This window comes from Thalassophryne amazonica, chromosome 14 (genome assembly GCF_902500255.1).
Source record: "Thalassophryne amazonica chromosome 14, fThaAma1.1, whole genome shotgun sequence".
NCBI lineage: Eukaryota > Metazoa > Chordata > Actinopteri > Batrachoidiformes > Batrachoididae > Thalassophryne > Thalassophryne amazonica.
In genome coordinates this window covers 851,099-865,939 of record NC_047116.1, presented here as the reverse complement: position 1 = coordinate 865,939, position 14,841 = coordinate 851,099, and the positions used below count along the sequence as shown (strand labels likewise).

The following is a 14,841-nucleotide window of genomic DNA, read 5'->3' as shown; positions in this document are numbered from 1 at the left end:
ATGTAACAATAAGAAATGTACTCAAAACCTGGATTAATCTTTTTAGTCACATAGCACTACTATTATTCTGAACACTACTGTAGGTGGAATTTAATAAACGTGAACTGAATTTCAGACATATATATTACTCTGAAACAAAGACGACAGACAGTGTTTGACATAAGCAGGACTCTAAAGAGCAAACAGTAATCAATTGCAATGATTCCAATTGAAAATAATGGAGAAGCAACCTGAGCTTCTTCTGGCATTTTTACATAAAACAAACACAATAACAACATCTATAAACCCAGCAAATATATTCAGGAGAGTTTTAGGCACAATATACAAAGAGTTTAATGCGGTTGTCCATGTGGAGCCTGATCAGAGCGTCTCAAATGCATTTCTTCTGTCGTGAATGTACTGAGATGACCTATTATGCACCTGGACACAGCATGTCCACACTAAAACCTTCAAAATGAGTGCATTACTTTAAAACTAAAACATATATCTGATATTTTCACTTTATAAAACTTCAGAATGAATTTAAATAACTTGTCCAAAATTAGTTTGGTTAAAATTTTAACCATAAGTTAAAACGGTATGCCTCTGGATGACTTGGGTGATATTGCCAACATATCAGTATGGGGCCAAAAGAAATGTTTTTTTTTTTTTTTTTCTTTTCTGTGACCAGTTCTTTGCCTGCAGAGGATAGAGCAGTTTTTTCTGGAACCAGCTCTCCTCTGTTTGCAGAGGATAGAACTGCACATCTACTACAAAACATTTAACAGGTAAGTACTCAACTGATTTTAGAATTGATAAATGTTTGTAACTGTCAAGCTTTGTTCACCACATCTGCAAAAATATGTTAGCGGTTTAAAAATTATCGGACCAAAACGTATCAGAAGATAGTTGGTCCGGTGATGGTTTTCAAAGTTATCTGAAAAGCTAATCCAATAATGAAAACATTAGCTTGATAATTAGCGGATTAGCGGAACTGTGCCCACCACTGCCCACAGCGCAGGCAGCAGGAAGGAGATGTAGAATGAGATCATGTCTGTGTGGGACAAAATCACTTTGTCTGTGAAATTACACCTTCATTTCTGAATGTTTCACAGTGCTGTTCGACCCTGAGTTCTTTCGGTCTCTCCTGAATCAACGAGACTCTGTTACAAAAAGGACAGTTTACTTCTTTTCACGTGAGGTTAATCATATCAGATCTGGGGTTCTCACCGTCCCAAGGTCACACAGTTCAATTCAATTCAATCAATTTTATTTATATAGCGCCAAATCACAACAAACAGTTGCCCCAAGGCGCTTTATATTGTAAGGCAAGGCCATACAATAATTATGTAAAAACCCCAAAGGTCAAAACGACCCCCTGTGAGCAAGCACTTGGCGACAGTGGGAAGGAAAAACTCCCTTTTAACAGGAAGAAACCTCCAGCAGAACCAGGCTCAGGGAGGGGCAGTCTTCTGCTGGGACTGGTTGGGGCTGAGGGAGAGAACCAGGAAAAAGACATGCTGTGGAGGGGAGCAGAGATCAATCACTAATGATTAAATGCAGAGTGGTGCATACAGAGCAAAAAGAGAAAGAAACACTCAGTGCATCATGGGAACCCCCCAGCAGTCTACGTCTATAGCAGCATAACTAAGGGATGGTTCAGGGTCACCTGATCCAGCCCCAACTATAAGCTTTAGCAAAAAGGAAAGTTTTAAGCCTAATCTTAAAAGTAGAGAGGGTGTCTGTCTCCCTGATCCAAATTGGCAGCTGGTTCCACAGGAGAGGAGCCTGAAAGCTGAAGGCTCTGCCTCCCATTCGACTCTTATAAACCCTAGGAACTACAAGTAAGCCTGCAGTCTGGAACTGTGTGATCTGGTCATGACTCTTTGTGTTGTTTTCCACAGAAACCAGAGAAGTTTACCGGGGAGCGTTCCAAAGACAGTCTCATCCGCTTCTCTGAGCAGTTCATCACCGCCTCCGTCACACAGCTCTGGCAAGGTAAAGACCATCCTATTTGACATAATCCTCACTTGTGAAAAACAGAAGCATCAGTTCACTTAACCGCCCCCCCCCCACCCCCACATGAAGGGTTCTTAGAAATAAAAAAAAATTAATTACAACCTTCATTGTCGATGCGGCTGCTCGTAGCTGTGGTCGCAAGGTCTCTGGTGCCTGTCACGGCGGCAATCCCCGAACCCAGTGGTGGACACCGGAAGTAAGGGATGCTATCAAGCTGAAGAAGGAGTCCTACTTATGTTTGTTGGTAGGTGGGACCTCAGAGGCAGCTGACAGGTACCGGCAGGCCAAGCGTGCCGCAGCCCGTGCGGTCGCAGAGGCAAAAACTCGGGTCTGAGAGGAGTTCAGGGAGGCTATGGAGGAGGACTATCGGTCGGCCTCGAAGAGATTCTGGCAAACCGTCCGACGCCTCAGGAGGCGGAAGCAGCTCTCCACCAGCACTGTTTACGGTGCGGGTGGGGAGCTGTTGACCCTGATTGGGGATGTTGTCGGGCGGTGGAAGGAGTACTTCAAGGATCTCCTCAATCCCATCGTCACGTCTTCCGAAGAGGAAGCAGAGACTGGGGACTTGGAGGCGGACTCATCCATTACCCAGGCCGAAGTCACCTAGGTGGTTAGAAAGCTCCTCGGTGGCAAGGGTCCTGGGGTGGATGAAATCCGTCCTGAGTACCTTAAGTCTCTGGATGTTGTGGGGCTGTCTTGGCTGACACGCCTCTGCAACATCGCGTGGCGATCGGGGACAGTGCCTCTGGATTGGCAGACCGGGGTGGTGGTCCCTCTGTTTAAGAAGGGGGACCGGAGGGTGTGTTCCAACTATAGGGGGATCACACTCCTCAGCCTCCCCGGTAAGGTCTATTCCAGAGTACTGGAGAGGAGAATTCGACCGATGGTTGAACCTCGGATTCAGGAGGAGCAGTGTGGTTTTCGTCCTGGTCGCAGCACACTGGACCAGCTCTACACGCTCCATCGGGTGCTCGAGGGTTCATGGGAGTTTGCCCAACCAGTCCACATGTGTTTTGTGGATCTGGAGAAGGCATTCTCCAGAAGGCATTGTCCCTCGGGGCACCCTGTGGGGAGTGCTCCATGAGTACGGGGTCCGGGGTCCTTTGTTAAGGGCTATCCGGTCCCTATACGACCGCAGCAGGAGCTTGGTTCGCATTGCCGGTAGTAAGTCAAACCTGTTTCCAGTGCACGTTGGTCTCCGCCAGGGCTGCCCTTTGTCACCGGTTCTGTTCATTATTTTATGGACAGAATTTCTAGGCACAGCCAGGGTGTAGAGGGGGTCAGGTTTGGGAACCACAGAATCTCGTCTCTGCTGTTTGCGGACGATGTGGTTCTGTTGGCTTCGTCAAATCAGGACCTTCAGCGTGCACTGGGGCGGTTTGCAGCCGAGTGTGAAGCGTCCGGGATGAAAATCAGCACCTCCAAATCCGAGGCCATGGTTCTCGACCGGAAAAAGGTGCTTTGCCCTCTTCAGGTCGGTGGACTGTCCTTGCCTCAAGTGGAGGAGTTTAAGTATCTCGGGGTCTTGTTCACGAGTGAGGGACGGATGGAGCGTGAGATCGATAGACGGATCGGTGCAGCATCTGCAGTGATGCGGTCGCTGTATCGGACCGTTGTGGTGAAGAGAGAGCTGAGTAGGGGGGCAAGGCTCTCGATATACCGATCGATCTATGTTCCGATCCTCACCTATGGTCATGAGATTTGGCTCATGACCGAAAGAACGAGATTGCGAGTACAAGCAGCCGAGATGAGTTTCCTCTGCAGGGTGGCTGGGCGCTCCCTTAGAGATAGGGTGAGGAGCTCGGTCACTCGGGAGGAGCTCAGAGACGAGCCGCTGCTCCCCCATGTTGAAAGGAGTCAGTTGAGGTGGCTCGAGCATCTTTTCCGGATGCCCCCCAGACGCCTCGCTGGAGAGGTGTTCCCGGCACGTCCCACTGGGAGGAGGCCCCGGGGAAGACCCAGGACACGCTGGAGGGACTACATCTCTCGGCTGGCTTGGGAACGCCTTGGGGTTCCCCCGGAGGAGCTGGAGGAGGTGTGTGTGGATTGGGAGGTCTGGGCGGCTTTGCTTGAGCTGCTGCCCCCACAACCCGACTCCGGATAAAGCGGAAGAAAATGGATGGATGGATGGATAATTACAAGCTTTGTGTTTAATGAATGGATGTGAGTGTGCTGGTCCAGATGGCATGAAAAAAGTGTTTTCCTCATCACGTACTGTTTGCTGTCTGCAGATGATCATTTACATTTATTTGTATAGTTTGACCAGTGGGTGTGGCCTTGTTGCTAGGTAACATATTCAGTGAGATTGAGAGTGCGTTCTCTTCTGGGATTGGCTGGCTGATCACCTTCTGCCACAACACTGGAGGTAACTGACCTGATATATGACCAAAGGGGAGAGTGTGTGTGTGTGTGTGTGTGTGTGTGTGTGTGTGTGTGTGTGTGTGTGTGTGTGTGTGTGTGTGTGTGTGTGTGTGTGTGTGTGTGTGTGTGTGTGTGTGTGTGTGTGTGTGTGTGAGAGAGCACATGGCCACAGAGTTCCATAAACATGATTGAGTTCCACTACAGGGGTGGACGACTTGTTCCAGAAAGGGCGAAGAGGGTGCAGGTTTTCTTTGCAGCCACTGACTCCACCAGGTGATTTCATTGATTAACTGATTCCATCTGCTCAAAGTGATAATCAGTGAAATCACCTGCGGGAGTCAGTGGCTGCAAAAAAAACCTGCCCCCTCGTGGCCCTTTCTGGAACAAGTTGCTCATCCGATCTACTACATCAGTGTATCAGTTTATATTCCTATGATCCAACCACATCAACCTGTGTTCGGCAAATTGGCCTTCCGGATGACATATATCAATCTGATATTGTTTTAAAAGGTAGTTAGTTGATTGTATTGATGATAGGAAATAATGCATTGGATTTAAGCATGGCAGATTTTTGTATGGATGGTTTTATTTTACACCCTGTGGACTCACCACCCGCAGGGGGAATGGCCTGTGTCGGGTGCCCTGTCCCACGGGTGGCAGTGAAAGTCGAGGGCCTCGGTGGACCAGACCCAGGCTACAGGGGCTATCTCTGGGGATGTGGAACATCATCTTGCTGTGGGGGAAGGAGCCACAGGTGGCGCGGGAGGTGGAGTGATACCTGTTAGATCTGATGGGCCTCGCGTCCACGCACAGACTCGACTCCGGAACCACTCTCCTTAATAGGGGTTGGACCTTATTCTTTTCTGGAGTTGCCCAGGGTGTGAGGCACCAGGCGAGTGTGGGGATACTAACTAGTCCCCGACTGAGCGCTGCTAGATTGGAGTTTACTCCTGAAGATGAGAGGGTCACCTCCCTGCATCTTCGGGTGGGGTGGGGAGGGGGGACTTTGACTGTTGTTTGTATGTATGCACCAAACAGCAGTTTGGAGTATTCGTCCTCCTTGGAGTTCCTGAATGGAGTCCTGTTTGGGGCTCCGGTGGGGGACGCCATTGTTCTGCTGGGGGTCTTCAATGTACGCGTGGGCAATAACGGACACACCTGGAGAGGCGTGATTAGGAGGAACAGCCTCCCTGATCTAAACCCGAACTGTCGTTTGTTATTGGACTTCTGTGCTAGTCATGGTCTGTCCATAACGAACACCATGTTCAAACATAAGGATGCTCATAAGTGCACATGGTACCAGAGCACCCTAGGCCAAAGATCAGCGATCGATTTTGTGATCGTATCATCTGATCTGAGGCCATATGTTCTGGACACTCGGGTGAAGAGAGAGGCAGAGCTGTCAACTGATCACCATCTGGTGGTGACTTGGATCAGAGGGAGAGGGAGGACTTTGGACAGACCTGGTAAGCCCAAACGGATAGTGCGGGTGAACTGGGAACGTCTGGAGTAGCCCACTGTCCGACATATCGTCAACTCACACCTCCGGCAGAGCTTCTCTAGCATCCCTGTGGAGGTTGGGGGCATTGAACCAGAATGGGCAATGTTCAAAGCCTCTATTGGTGAAGCTGCAGTGGGGAGCTTTGGCCTGAAGGTCTTAGGTGCCTCAAGGGGCGGCAACCCTCAGACGCCATGGTGGACATCGATGGTCAGAGAAGCCATCCGACAGAAGGAGTCCTTCCGGGATATGTTATCTCAGAGAACTCTGGAGGCAGTTGCAAAGTACCGACAGCCCCAAAGGGCAGTAGCCTCGGCTGTGGGGGAGGCAAAGCAGCAAGTGTGGGAGGAGTTTGGAGCAACCACGGAGCAACCAAGGACTTTCGGTTGGCACCAAGGTGCTTCTAGCGGGCCATGAGACACCTCAGGAGGGGAAAATGGGAACCAATCAAGCTGTCTACAGTAAGGATGGGACTCTGTCGACCTCAACTGGGGATGTAATCTGCCACTGGAAGGAACACTTTGAGGAACTCCTGCATCAGACCGGAGCACCCTCTATAGTTGGGGCAGAGCTGGAAACTGATGGACGATCATCATCAATTTCCTTGGTGGAAGTCACTGAGGTAGTCAAATAACTCTGCAGTGGCAAGGCCCCGGGGGTTGATGAGCTCCATCCAGAAATGCTACAGGCTGTGGGTGTGGAGGGCCTGTCTTGGATGAGACGTCTCTTCAACATTGCGTTGAGGTCTGGAACAGTGCCTAAAGTGTGGCAGACTGGGATGGTGGTCCCCTTTTTTAAATATGGGGACCAGAGAGTGTGTGCTAATTACAGGGGCATCACACAACTCAGCCTCCCTCGTAAAGTCTACTCTAGGGTGCTGGAAAGGAGGGTTCAGCCAATAGTCGAACCTCTGATTGAAGAGAAACAGTATGGGTTCCGTCCTGATCATGGAACAACCAGCCAGGTCTTCACTCTCAGAAGGATGCTGGAGGGTGCCTGGGAGTTTGCCCACCCAGTCTACATGTGTTTTATGGACTTGGAGAAGGCGCATGATCGGATACCCTGGGAGATACTGTGGGAGGTGCTGAGGGAGTGTGGAGTCGGGGGGGTGTACCTTCTCAGGGCCATCCAGTCTCTGTACACACAAAGACAGAGCTGTGTCAAGGTGCTTGGCAGTAAGCCGGACTTGTTTCCGGTTGTGGTTGGGCTGCGCCTTGTCACCAACCTGTTTGTGATATTCATGGACAGAATATCGAGGCGTAGTCGGGGGGAGGAGAGTTTCCAGTTTGGTGGGCTCAGGGTGTCATTGCTTTTTGCAGGTAATGTGGTCCCGTTGGCTTCATCAGCCTGTGACCTCCAACACTCACTGGATCAGTTCACATCCGAGTGTGAAATGGCTGGGATGAGGATCAGCACCTCTAAATCTGAGGACATGGTTCTCAGCAGGAAACCAATGGATTGCCTACTTCAGGCAGAGAATGATGTCTTGCCCCAAGTGAAAGAGTTTAAGTACCTCGGGGTCTTGTTCATGAGTGAGGGGACGATGGAGCGTGAGATTGGCCGGAGAATCGGCGCAGCAGGGGCAGTGTTGCATTCGCTCTAACGTACTCTCAATCTACTGGTCAGTCTTCGTAACTATGATCTAAAGAACTAGATTGCAGGTACAACTGGCCAAAATGGGCTTCCTCAGGAGGGTGGCTGGTGTCTCCCTTAGAGATGGGGCGGGGAGCTCAGAGTAGAGCTGCTGCACCTCTGTGTTGAAATCTGCCAGCTGAGGTGGTTCGGGCATCTGAAATTAAAATAAAAAAAAATCTAAAAATAAAATTGTTCATGGACTGGCACCTCCCTACCTAGCTGACCTATTTAAACCCTACATACCGGCCTGGGCTCTGTGTTCTTGTCAGGAACTGTGAGGACTTGGCACGACAGGCAGGTGGACACAAATGCAGACTCATGGCTCAGAGGAGGGATTTAGAAAAAGGTTTAATTCAAAAACAGCCTCTGGTCGATACACAGGGTCACAAGCAGGCAGGCGGAGGTACAGACAGTCATGAGGCGGTGGCGTGGTCAGTAACGAGCAGAGTTCCAGCACGGGCAAACAGGTGTATCAGAGGAGGCAAAAACGGAGTCCAACAAACAAGCAGGGTTCAGGCACAGAGAAGCAGGTTAACTGGCTCAGGCAAAAAGCAAGGTCAAAACAGGCGAAGGTCATACACGGCAAGAAAAACAGACTATGGCAGAAAACATGAGAGGCTTGGAACGAGGCAATATGCACAACGAACTAGCAGTGAGTGGTGGAAGACAAGGGGTTTAAAAGCAAGGGATAATCAGGGCGTGATGAGATGCAGGTGCAGGAAAGAAGGCGTGGCTGGACGAGACAATAGAGGAGTGACAGGTGGGCGTGTCAGACAAAAGCAGCAAGGAGAGGACTGTAACAGAACAAATGTTAAATTCCTAAAATCCAGAAGTGAGAAACAGAATCAACAAATGAAAAGGCAGAAACAGAACAGAAAATTAAAGGCTGGATCAAAACTAGATGAGAACTCAACATGTGGCAGGAGTGTACAGAAAAACCTGAGGGACTAATGTGCTCAAAACAGTGTGACTGAATAACCAGAAAATAAGACAGACTGAACAGAACTCAATAAGTGGCTGACATGTGATAATTCTCAAAACCTAATGTGATAACACAGTATGACTAAATAAAAAGCTGAGACTAAACTAGAACAGAACTTAATGTGGCTGAAGTGTAACAGATCATAAAACCAAGACCAAAGTGGAAGAAACAGAAAATAAACACTCAGAGCCGAACAGAAGGACCAAGACAGGTAAATGGACGGAGACTGGGGGGCAAAAGCAGATTCGGGGCAGGTCCAGGGCTAAAACCTGACAGTTCTCAGGGTGCAGGACTACTTTGTGTCCCTAGGGTGAATAAGAAGTCTGTGGGTCACAGAGCTTGCTCTTATCGTGCCCCTGTTCTGTGGAATGATCTCCCTGCGTCAATAAAACAGTCAGATTCTGTGGAGACTTTCAAGTCCAGACTTAAGATGCACTTATTTTCCCTTTCGTTTGGTTAGCATACTGGCATAGTATGTTACTACGCTTTTTACTCTTTTAATTCATTTTATTAGTAAACGGAGCATGCCGCGGCCTCCACTTTATCTAAATTCTGGGTCTTTTAGTGAAGCTTAGGGCTAGTGGCCAGCGATCACCTTAGTATTTCTTGTTTTTCTTGTTGTTTAATGCTTACAAATTATACAGTATTTGTTGTCTTTCTAATGCCTGATTCTGTTTTTTTCTTTTCTGTTTCTCTCTCTGATGGGGACTTTTCTGATCCATTTATCAGCGTGCACTATATAATATGATGGCAGACAAAGGATTAAAAGCAGCAAAGTGTCAAGTCACAGCCTTTTGTGTCTGATTTAACAGGTGCACGTCAGGCTGCAGGTCCGAGTCTGAACACCGTTTGAAAAAACTAAACGGTAGAACTTTTAATCACAGAAATGATTTCTCTCCCACTTTCCACAAATCAGCGAGTGTCAGAGCTGAACTTTAATTTGTACCTCTGTTATTGTGCACATCCAGACTGCTTGGGGTTTTCAATGTAAATACAGTGTGATCAGACGGTACATTTTATCCGATGTGAGGGAAAAATCCGTTGTACAAAATCCGTCATATAGAATGCTTATTACATGTAAAACAATACAAAAACTTTGGGACTTTTTTTGTCCAAAGTCTGTGAATATCTGGTTCATACGATGACGGTTTAGGTGAGTTTTACTGGACATGGGACTGAACAATAAATTTACCTCTCAAAGTTTTGATGATGAAGTCGCTTCCATCCCACATGGCTGACTTTATTTTCACAAATGTTTCTTCTGTTCGGATCTGAAGGGAATCTGTACATCTTGAAGCCCTTGATGTGTCTATTTATGTCTCCAAATGCACAACAACCTGACATTTTAAGCAAATAGGATGGATGAGATTTATTGTCATTGTCATTACAAGTGCAACAACAACGAGATTACGTCCCCACTCACATTTCCACAGACAAACAGCAATTAATCCACAATTATTACTTGTTTACCGTAATAATGGCACACATCAGAATTAAGACAACACATATACATTTGACATTGTTTATGTGCACTAAACTTGAAACAGTCCATTTTCCAAATTGAGGCGATGTGAGTGTGTGGTAGCCGCTGCAACTGGAGTCGCACCGCCGCTAGCCTGGGGGGAACGGGGATCTGCCGCAGCTAAAACCGCGCAGCCCCCGGAGGGGAGAAGGGGTGGCGTGAGCGGTGGGCAGGATGGGGGGCAGGAGAGGAGGCAGGAAGGAAAGTGGAGCATGCTTCAGTCTGTCCATGTGTGAGTCTGTCTGTCCTTGTGTACTGGAGTTAGAGAGATGAGGAGGCAGCCAATCTTCCCAAGGCCGGAGAGATTCTTCTGGTGGAAAAACAATGGGGCATTTTATCCTTGAAAGGCTGATAAGCCTGCCGTGTTTGTGGTTGAGCAGTGAAAACCACTTTTCCAGCTTCACATGAACAAACCAGATCCCAATTATGAAAAATATAATAGGTGGATTTACATGCAGACACATTAACAGCCAACACTATTTTGAAGAAATGGCACCAGGAGTCGTGACTGATATTTTTCAACTCGTCATGTTGCCACTCTCTCTAATAAAGGCACTCTAGGGCATGCCCCCCCCCCCCCCCCCCCGCCTTAAACCCCGTAAATGTCGACTTTTGAAGCCATTTTAAAGACATGATTTGTACATAATAATATCAGTTATCAAGTTTGGCCTCAGGGTGTATGGTTTTCTTCAGGGTGTATAAAGCCATATTCATTCATTGGGAAAACAACTTGATCACGATTTTATCTTATACCTATAAATGATAAATGCACGCAGAACACAATGCGTGTGCTCTTCCTTCGCTCATCGCCTCCGGGGGTACGGATGCGGGACCCGCAAAGAATCCAAGTCATGGCCACGGAGCTCTGCGGCTGCAGTTACCGAGACCATGCAGCGGGCGCTGCGCATCAAAACAGCGAGTGTCTCTGGACCTGTTGCTGCATACAGCTTGGCACAGCAGACAGGGGGGCGGTGTGAGTGGCCCGCTGCGGTGCTTATCGAGCCCGCAGACTCAGTAAGCGAATCGGAGGCAGTGAGAGCAATCGCCCGCCTGATAAGGATGCAGAACACAATGCGCTGTTAAAAAAAAAAAAAAAGAAGAAGCATGCAAAAATTGCACTAAAAAAAATCCGAGAAACTGTGAGGCCGCAAAAGGGAGTTACGTTCTTAAAATAACCACACGATAGGCGAAATCCGCGAAGTAGTCAGCGTTATTTTTACAATTATTATAGATGTTTAAAGGCTGTAAAACCCCTCACAACACACTTTATACACTTTTCTCCAACAGGCATGAACATTTTCTCACTTTTCTCTCCTGTGTAAACTCTCAAAGTTCAAACCTTAGTAGAAAAAAAAACATTTTCCTATAAATAATTATGATGGCTTTTAGGACTAACATTTAATTTTAAAGATCAACCTACAAGGTTGGACACATAAGAAATTATTAATAGTGACTCACCAGTATTTCACAGATCCTCTGACCGCGGCTCTTTGCCGTGGCGCCGCTCCACTGTCCTGATTGGCTGATTACTCGGGTGGTATGAAAAATATTATCCGTCCGTGAAAAGGGTGTATTGCTATTTATTCTTTAGTGTTTTATCCAAACATATTGGTGTATCATTTATAGGTATATGATAATAATATTTATTTATTGTTATTGACTTGCTGTGTGTAATATTTAAAAATGAAATAACTTTGCACAAAACCCAGATGCTTCACATAAGACATAGTTTATTAAGTAAAATAACTAATAGAATAGTTGGATTAAATGCAGATACTACAGTACAAAAGAATTCACAACATTTCACTTGAATTTTTATAAACTTTCCTGGTGTAAATCAGTACCACAGTCTCAGTAAATATCATCTGGTTCCAACTGGCTGGTTAGAACACTGTGTGTGTGTGTGTGTGTGTGTGTGTGTGTGTGTGTGTGTGTGTGTGTGTGTGTGTGTGTGTGTGTGTGTGTGTGTGTGTGTGTGTGTGTGTGTGTGTGTGTGTGTGTGTGTGTGTGTGTGTGTGTGTGTGTGTGTGTGTGTGTGTGTGTGTGTGTGTGTACAGTGGGGCCAAAAAGTATTTAGTCAGTCCCTGATTGTGCAAGTTCTCCTACTTAAAAGATGAGAGAGGTCTGTAATTTTCATCATAGGTACATGAGAGACAAAATGAGGGAAAAAAATACAGGTAATCACATCTTTCTAAGTAGGAGAACTTGCACAATCAGGGACTGACTAAATACTTTTTGGCCCCACTGTGTATATACAGCAGTGGCGGATGCTGGTCTTTCAAGGAGGGGAAGCTCAATTTCGGCCTACATGATAAAATGTGTCGGTTTATTTATACGTAAATTCTACCCTCTGTTCCTTTTCAAGAAAATGATCTGTGACCCTGTCGTATCAACAAGGCGTCTTTTCCAGGGACTTGACTAGTGTCCTCTCAATGGCCAGCAGAGCTAGGCTGCTTATAAGGCCTTGGCCCATGGTGTTGCGGGTGTAAGACTTGAGCTGCTTTAAACACTGGGTGTGCACGCACCCGCATCTTACTGTTTTCGCTCCTCGCCAGCAGTACCAGATCCGACATTCGGAGACGGTGGCCACCTGGGGACTCGGGACTTGGCAGCTCCAGTATTCTCCAGGTTCGGTGGAGGAGGAAATCGTGTGGTTCCGGTTCTTCTCAGGACAGACATCTTCTATCCTCGAGCCTGCCCACACGTCACCTTTGTGGATTGACTGTTTGCATAAATTCTGTAATCCTCTGTGTTTTGGTTGTGCTCTTTCACAACAGTAAAGTGTTCATATTCGACTCTTTCATTGTCCGTTCATTTACACCCCCTGTTGTGAGTCCGTGTCACTACACTTTCCCAACAGGATATCTCAGCCTTCAAAGTTCTCGTTTGAATATTTGCTACTACCACCAAGATCTGCACCCGCGGCGGCTCCACGCGGGCCCGCGCCCTGGGCTTCCGTGCGCACCGCTGCGACCCTCCACTTATACTGAGTTTGTGAGGGAGTTCAAAACGGTTTTTGATCACCCTAACAGAGGAGAGACTGCGTCAACTATGCTGCTGTCAATGAGACAGGGGCGCCGGAGCGCAGCCGAATATGCAGTCGACTTCCGCATCGCGGCTGCGAGGTCCGGCTGGAATAACGTTGCGCTCCGCGCCGCCTTCATAAACGGACTGTCGTCGGTCCTGAAGGAGCACCTGGTAGCCAAGGAAGAACCGCGGGATTTAGATGGGCTTATTGATCTTGTTATACGGTTAGACAATCGGTTAGAGGAACGCCGTCGGGAACGAGACGAAGGACGTGGCCGGGCACGCGCCGTCCCTCTCCCTTCCGGGTCCGAAAAGGTTCCGCCCTCCCCACGCTCCACATCCTCAACGCTCCGTGTGGCTACAGCTCCCCCTGGTGTCGAAGCTATGGACACGAGCAGGGCCACATTTAGACCACCTAACAGACAGAGGAGGCTGGCCCGCGGGGAGTGCTTTGTCTGCGGCTCGAGTGAGCATCAGCTAAGAGACTGCCCCAATCGGTTAAACACCAACGCCCGCCCCTAGAAACTGGGCTTAGGGTGGGCCAAGACATTCACGTGGGACATACACATATTTCCACACGACTCCCAGTTACAATCCTGAGCGGGGATTTAACCCTTCAAGCCCCAGCACTGGTGGACACGGGGTCAGAAGGGAATCTGCTAGACAGCAGATGGGCTAGGGAGGTAGGGCTCCCTCTGGTGGCGCTCCCTTCGCCATTGCAGGTGCGGGCACTAGATGGCACCCTTCTCCCTTTAATCACGCACAAGACACAACCTGTAACTTTGGTGCTGTCTGGAAATCATCGGGAGGAGATCGAGTTTTTTGTGACTCTGTCTACCTCCCGCGTGATTTTGGGCTTCCCTTGGATGTTGAAGCACAATCCCCGGATTGATTGGCCGTCTGGGGTGGTGGTTCAGTGGAGCGAAACCTGCCATCGGTTTACATGCTAAGGAGGAGGTCAAAGTCCCTCCCAATCTGACGGCAGTGCCGGTTGAGTACCACGATCTTGCTGACGTCTTCAGCAAGGATCTGGCACTCACCCTTCCCCCGCACCGTCCGTACGATTGTGCCATTGATTTGATCCCAGGCGCTGAGTTCCCATCCAGCAGGCTGTACAACCTCTCACGACCTGTGCGCGAATCAATGGAGACCTACATCCGGGACTCATTAGCTGCCGGGCTGATCCGGAATTCCACCTCCCCGATGGGTGCAGGTTTCTTTTTTGTGGGCAAGAAAGACGGCGGACTCTGTCCATGCATTGATTACAGGGGGCTGAATGAGATTACGGTTCGCAATCGATACCCGTTGCCCCTGTTAGATTCAGTGTTCACGCCCCTGCATGGAGCCAAAATCTTCACCAAGTTGGATCTTAGGAATGCGTACCACCTGGTTCGGGTCCGGAAGGGAGACGAATGGAAGACGGCATTTAACACCCCGTTAGGTCATTTTGAGTACCTGGTCATGCCGTTCGGCCTCACTAACGCCCCCGCGACGTTCCAAGCTTTGGTTAATGACGTCTTGCGGGACTTCCTGCACCGATTCGTCTTCGTATATCTGGACGATATACTCATTTTTTCTCCGGACCCTGAGACCCATGTCTAGCATGTACGTCAGGTCCTGCAGCGGTTGTTGGAGAACCGGCTGTTTGTGAAGGGCGAGAAGTGTGAGTTTCACCGCACCTCTTTGTCCTTCCTGGGGTTTATCATCTCCTCCAACTCCGTCGCCCCTGATCCGGCCAAGGTTGCGGCGGTGAGAGATTGGCCCCAACCAACAAGCCGTAGGAAGCTGCAACAGTTCCTCGGCTTTGCAAATTTCTAC

The 14,841-nt window shown here is 48.5% G+C and overlaps 1 protein-coding gene and 1 long non-coding RNA gene across 5 annotated transcripts in view; one reads left to right on the top strand and one right to left on the bottom strand.

Annotated features, from left to right (window-relative positions):
- The window catches only part of dnajc10 (DnaJ (Hsp40) homolog, subfamily C, member 10), a 263,701-nt gene that overhangs the window by 65,151 nt on the left and 183,709 nt on the right, over positions 1–14,841 (top strand). For all 4 annotated transcript variants that reach the window (XM_034185983.1, XM_034185982.1, XM_034185985.1 and 1 more), the window contains 2 exons: positions 1,884–1,977; positions 4,286–4,363. In XM_034185983.1, the coding sequence (XP_034041874.1) occupies positions 1,884–1,977; positions 4,286–4,363 (172 nt within the window). The remainder of the gene's footprint in view (positions 1–1,883; positions 1,978–4,285; positions 4,364–14,841) is intronic.
- Positions 4,749–12,973, bottom strand: LOC117524215. Its single transcript, XR_004564742.1, has 3 exons — positions 12,841–12,973; positions 7,700–7,707; positions 4,749–4,760 (listed from the first exon to the last, which is right to left on the bottom strand). It is a non-coding gene; the product is annotated as an uncharacterized LOC117524215 (long non-coding RNA).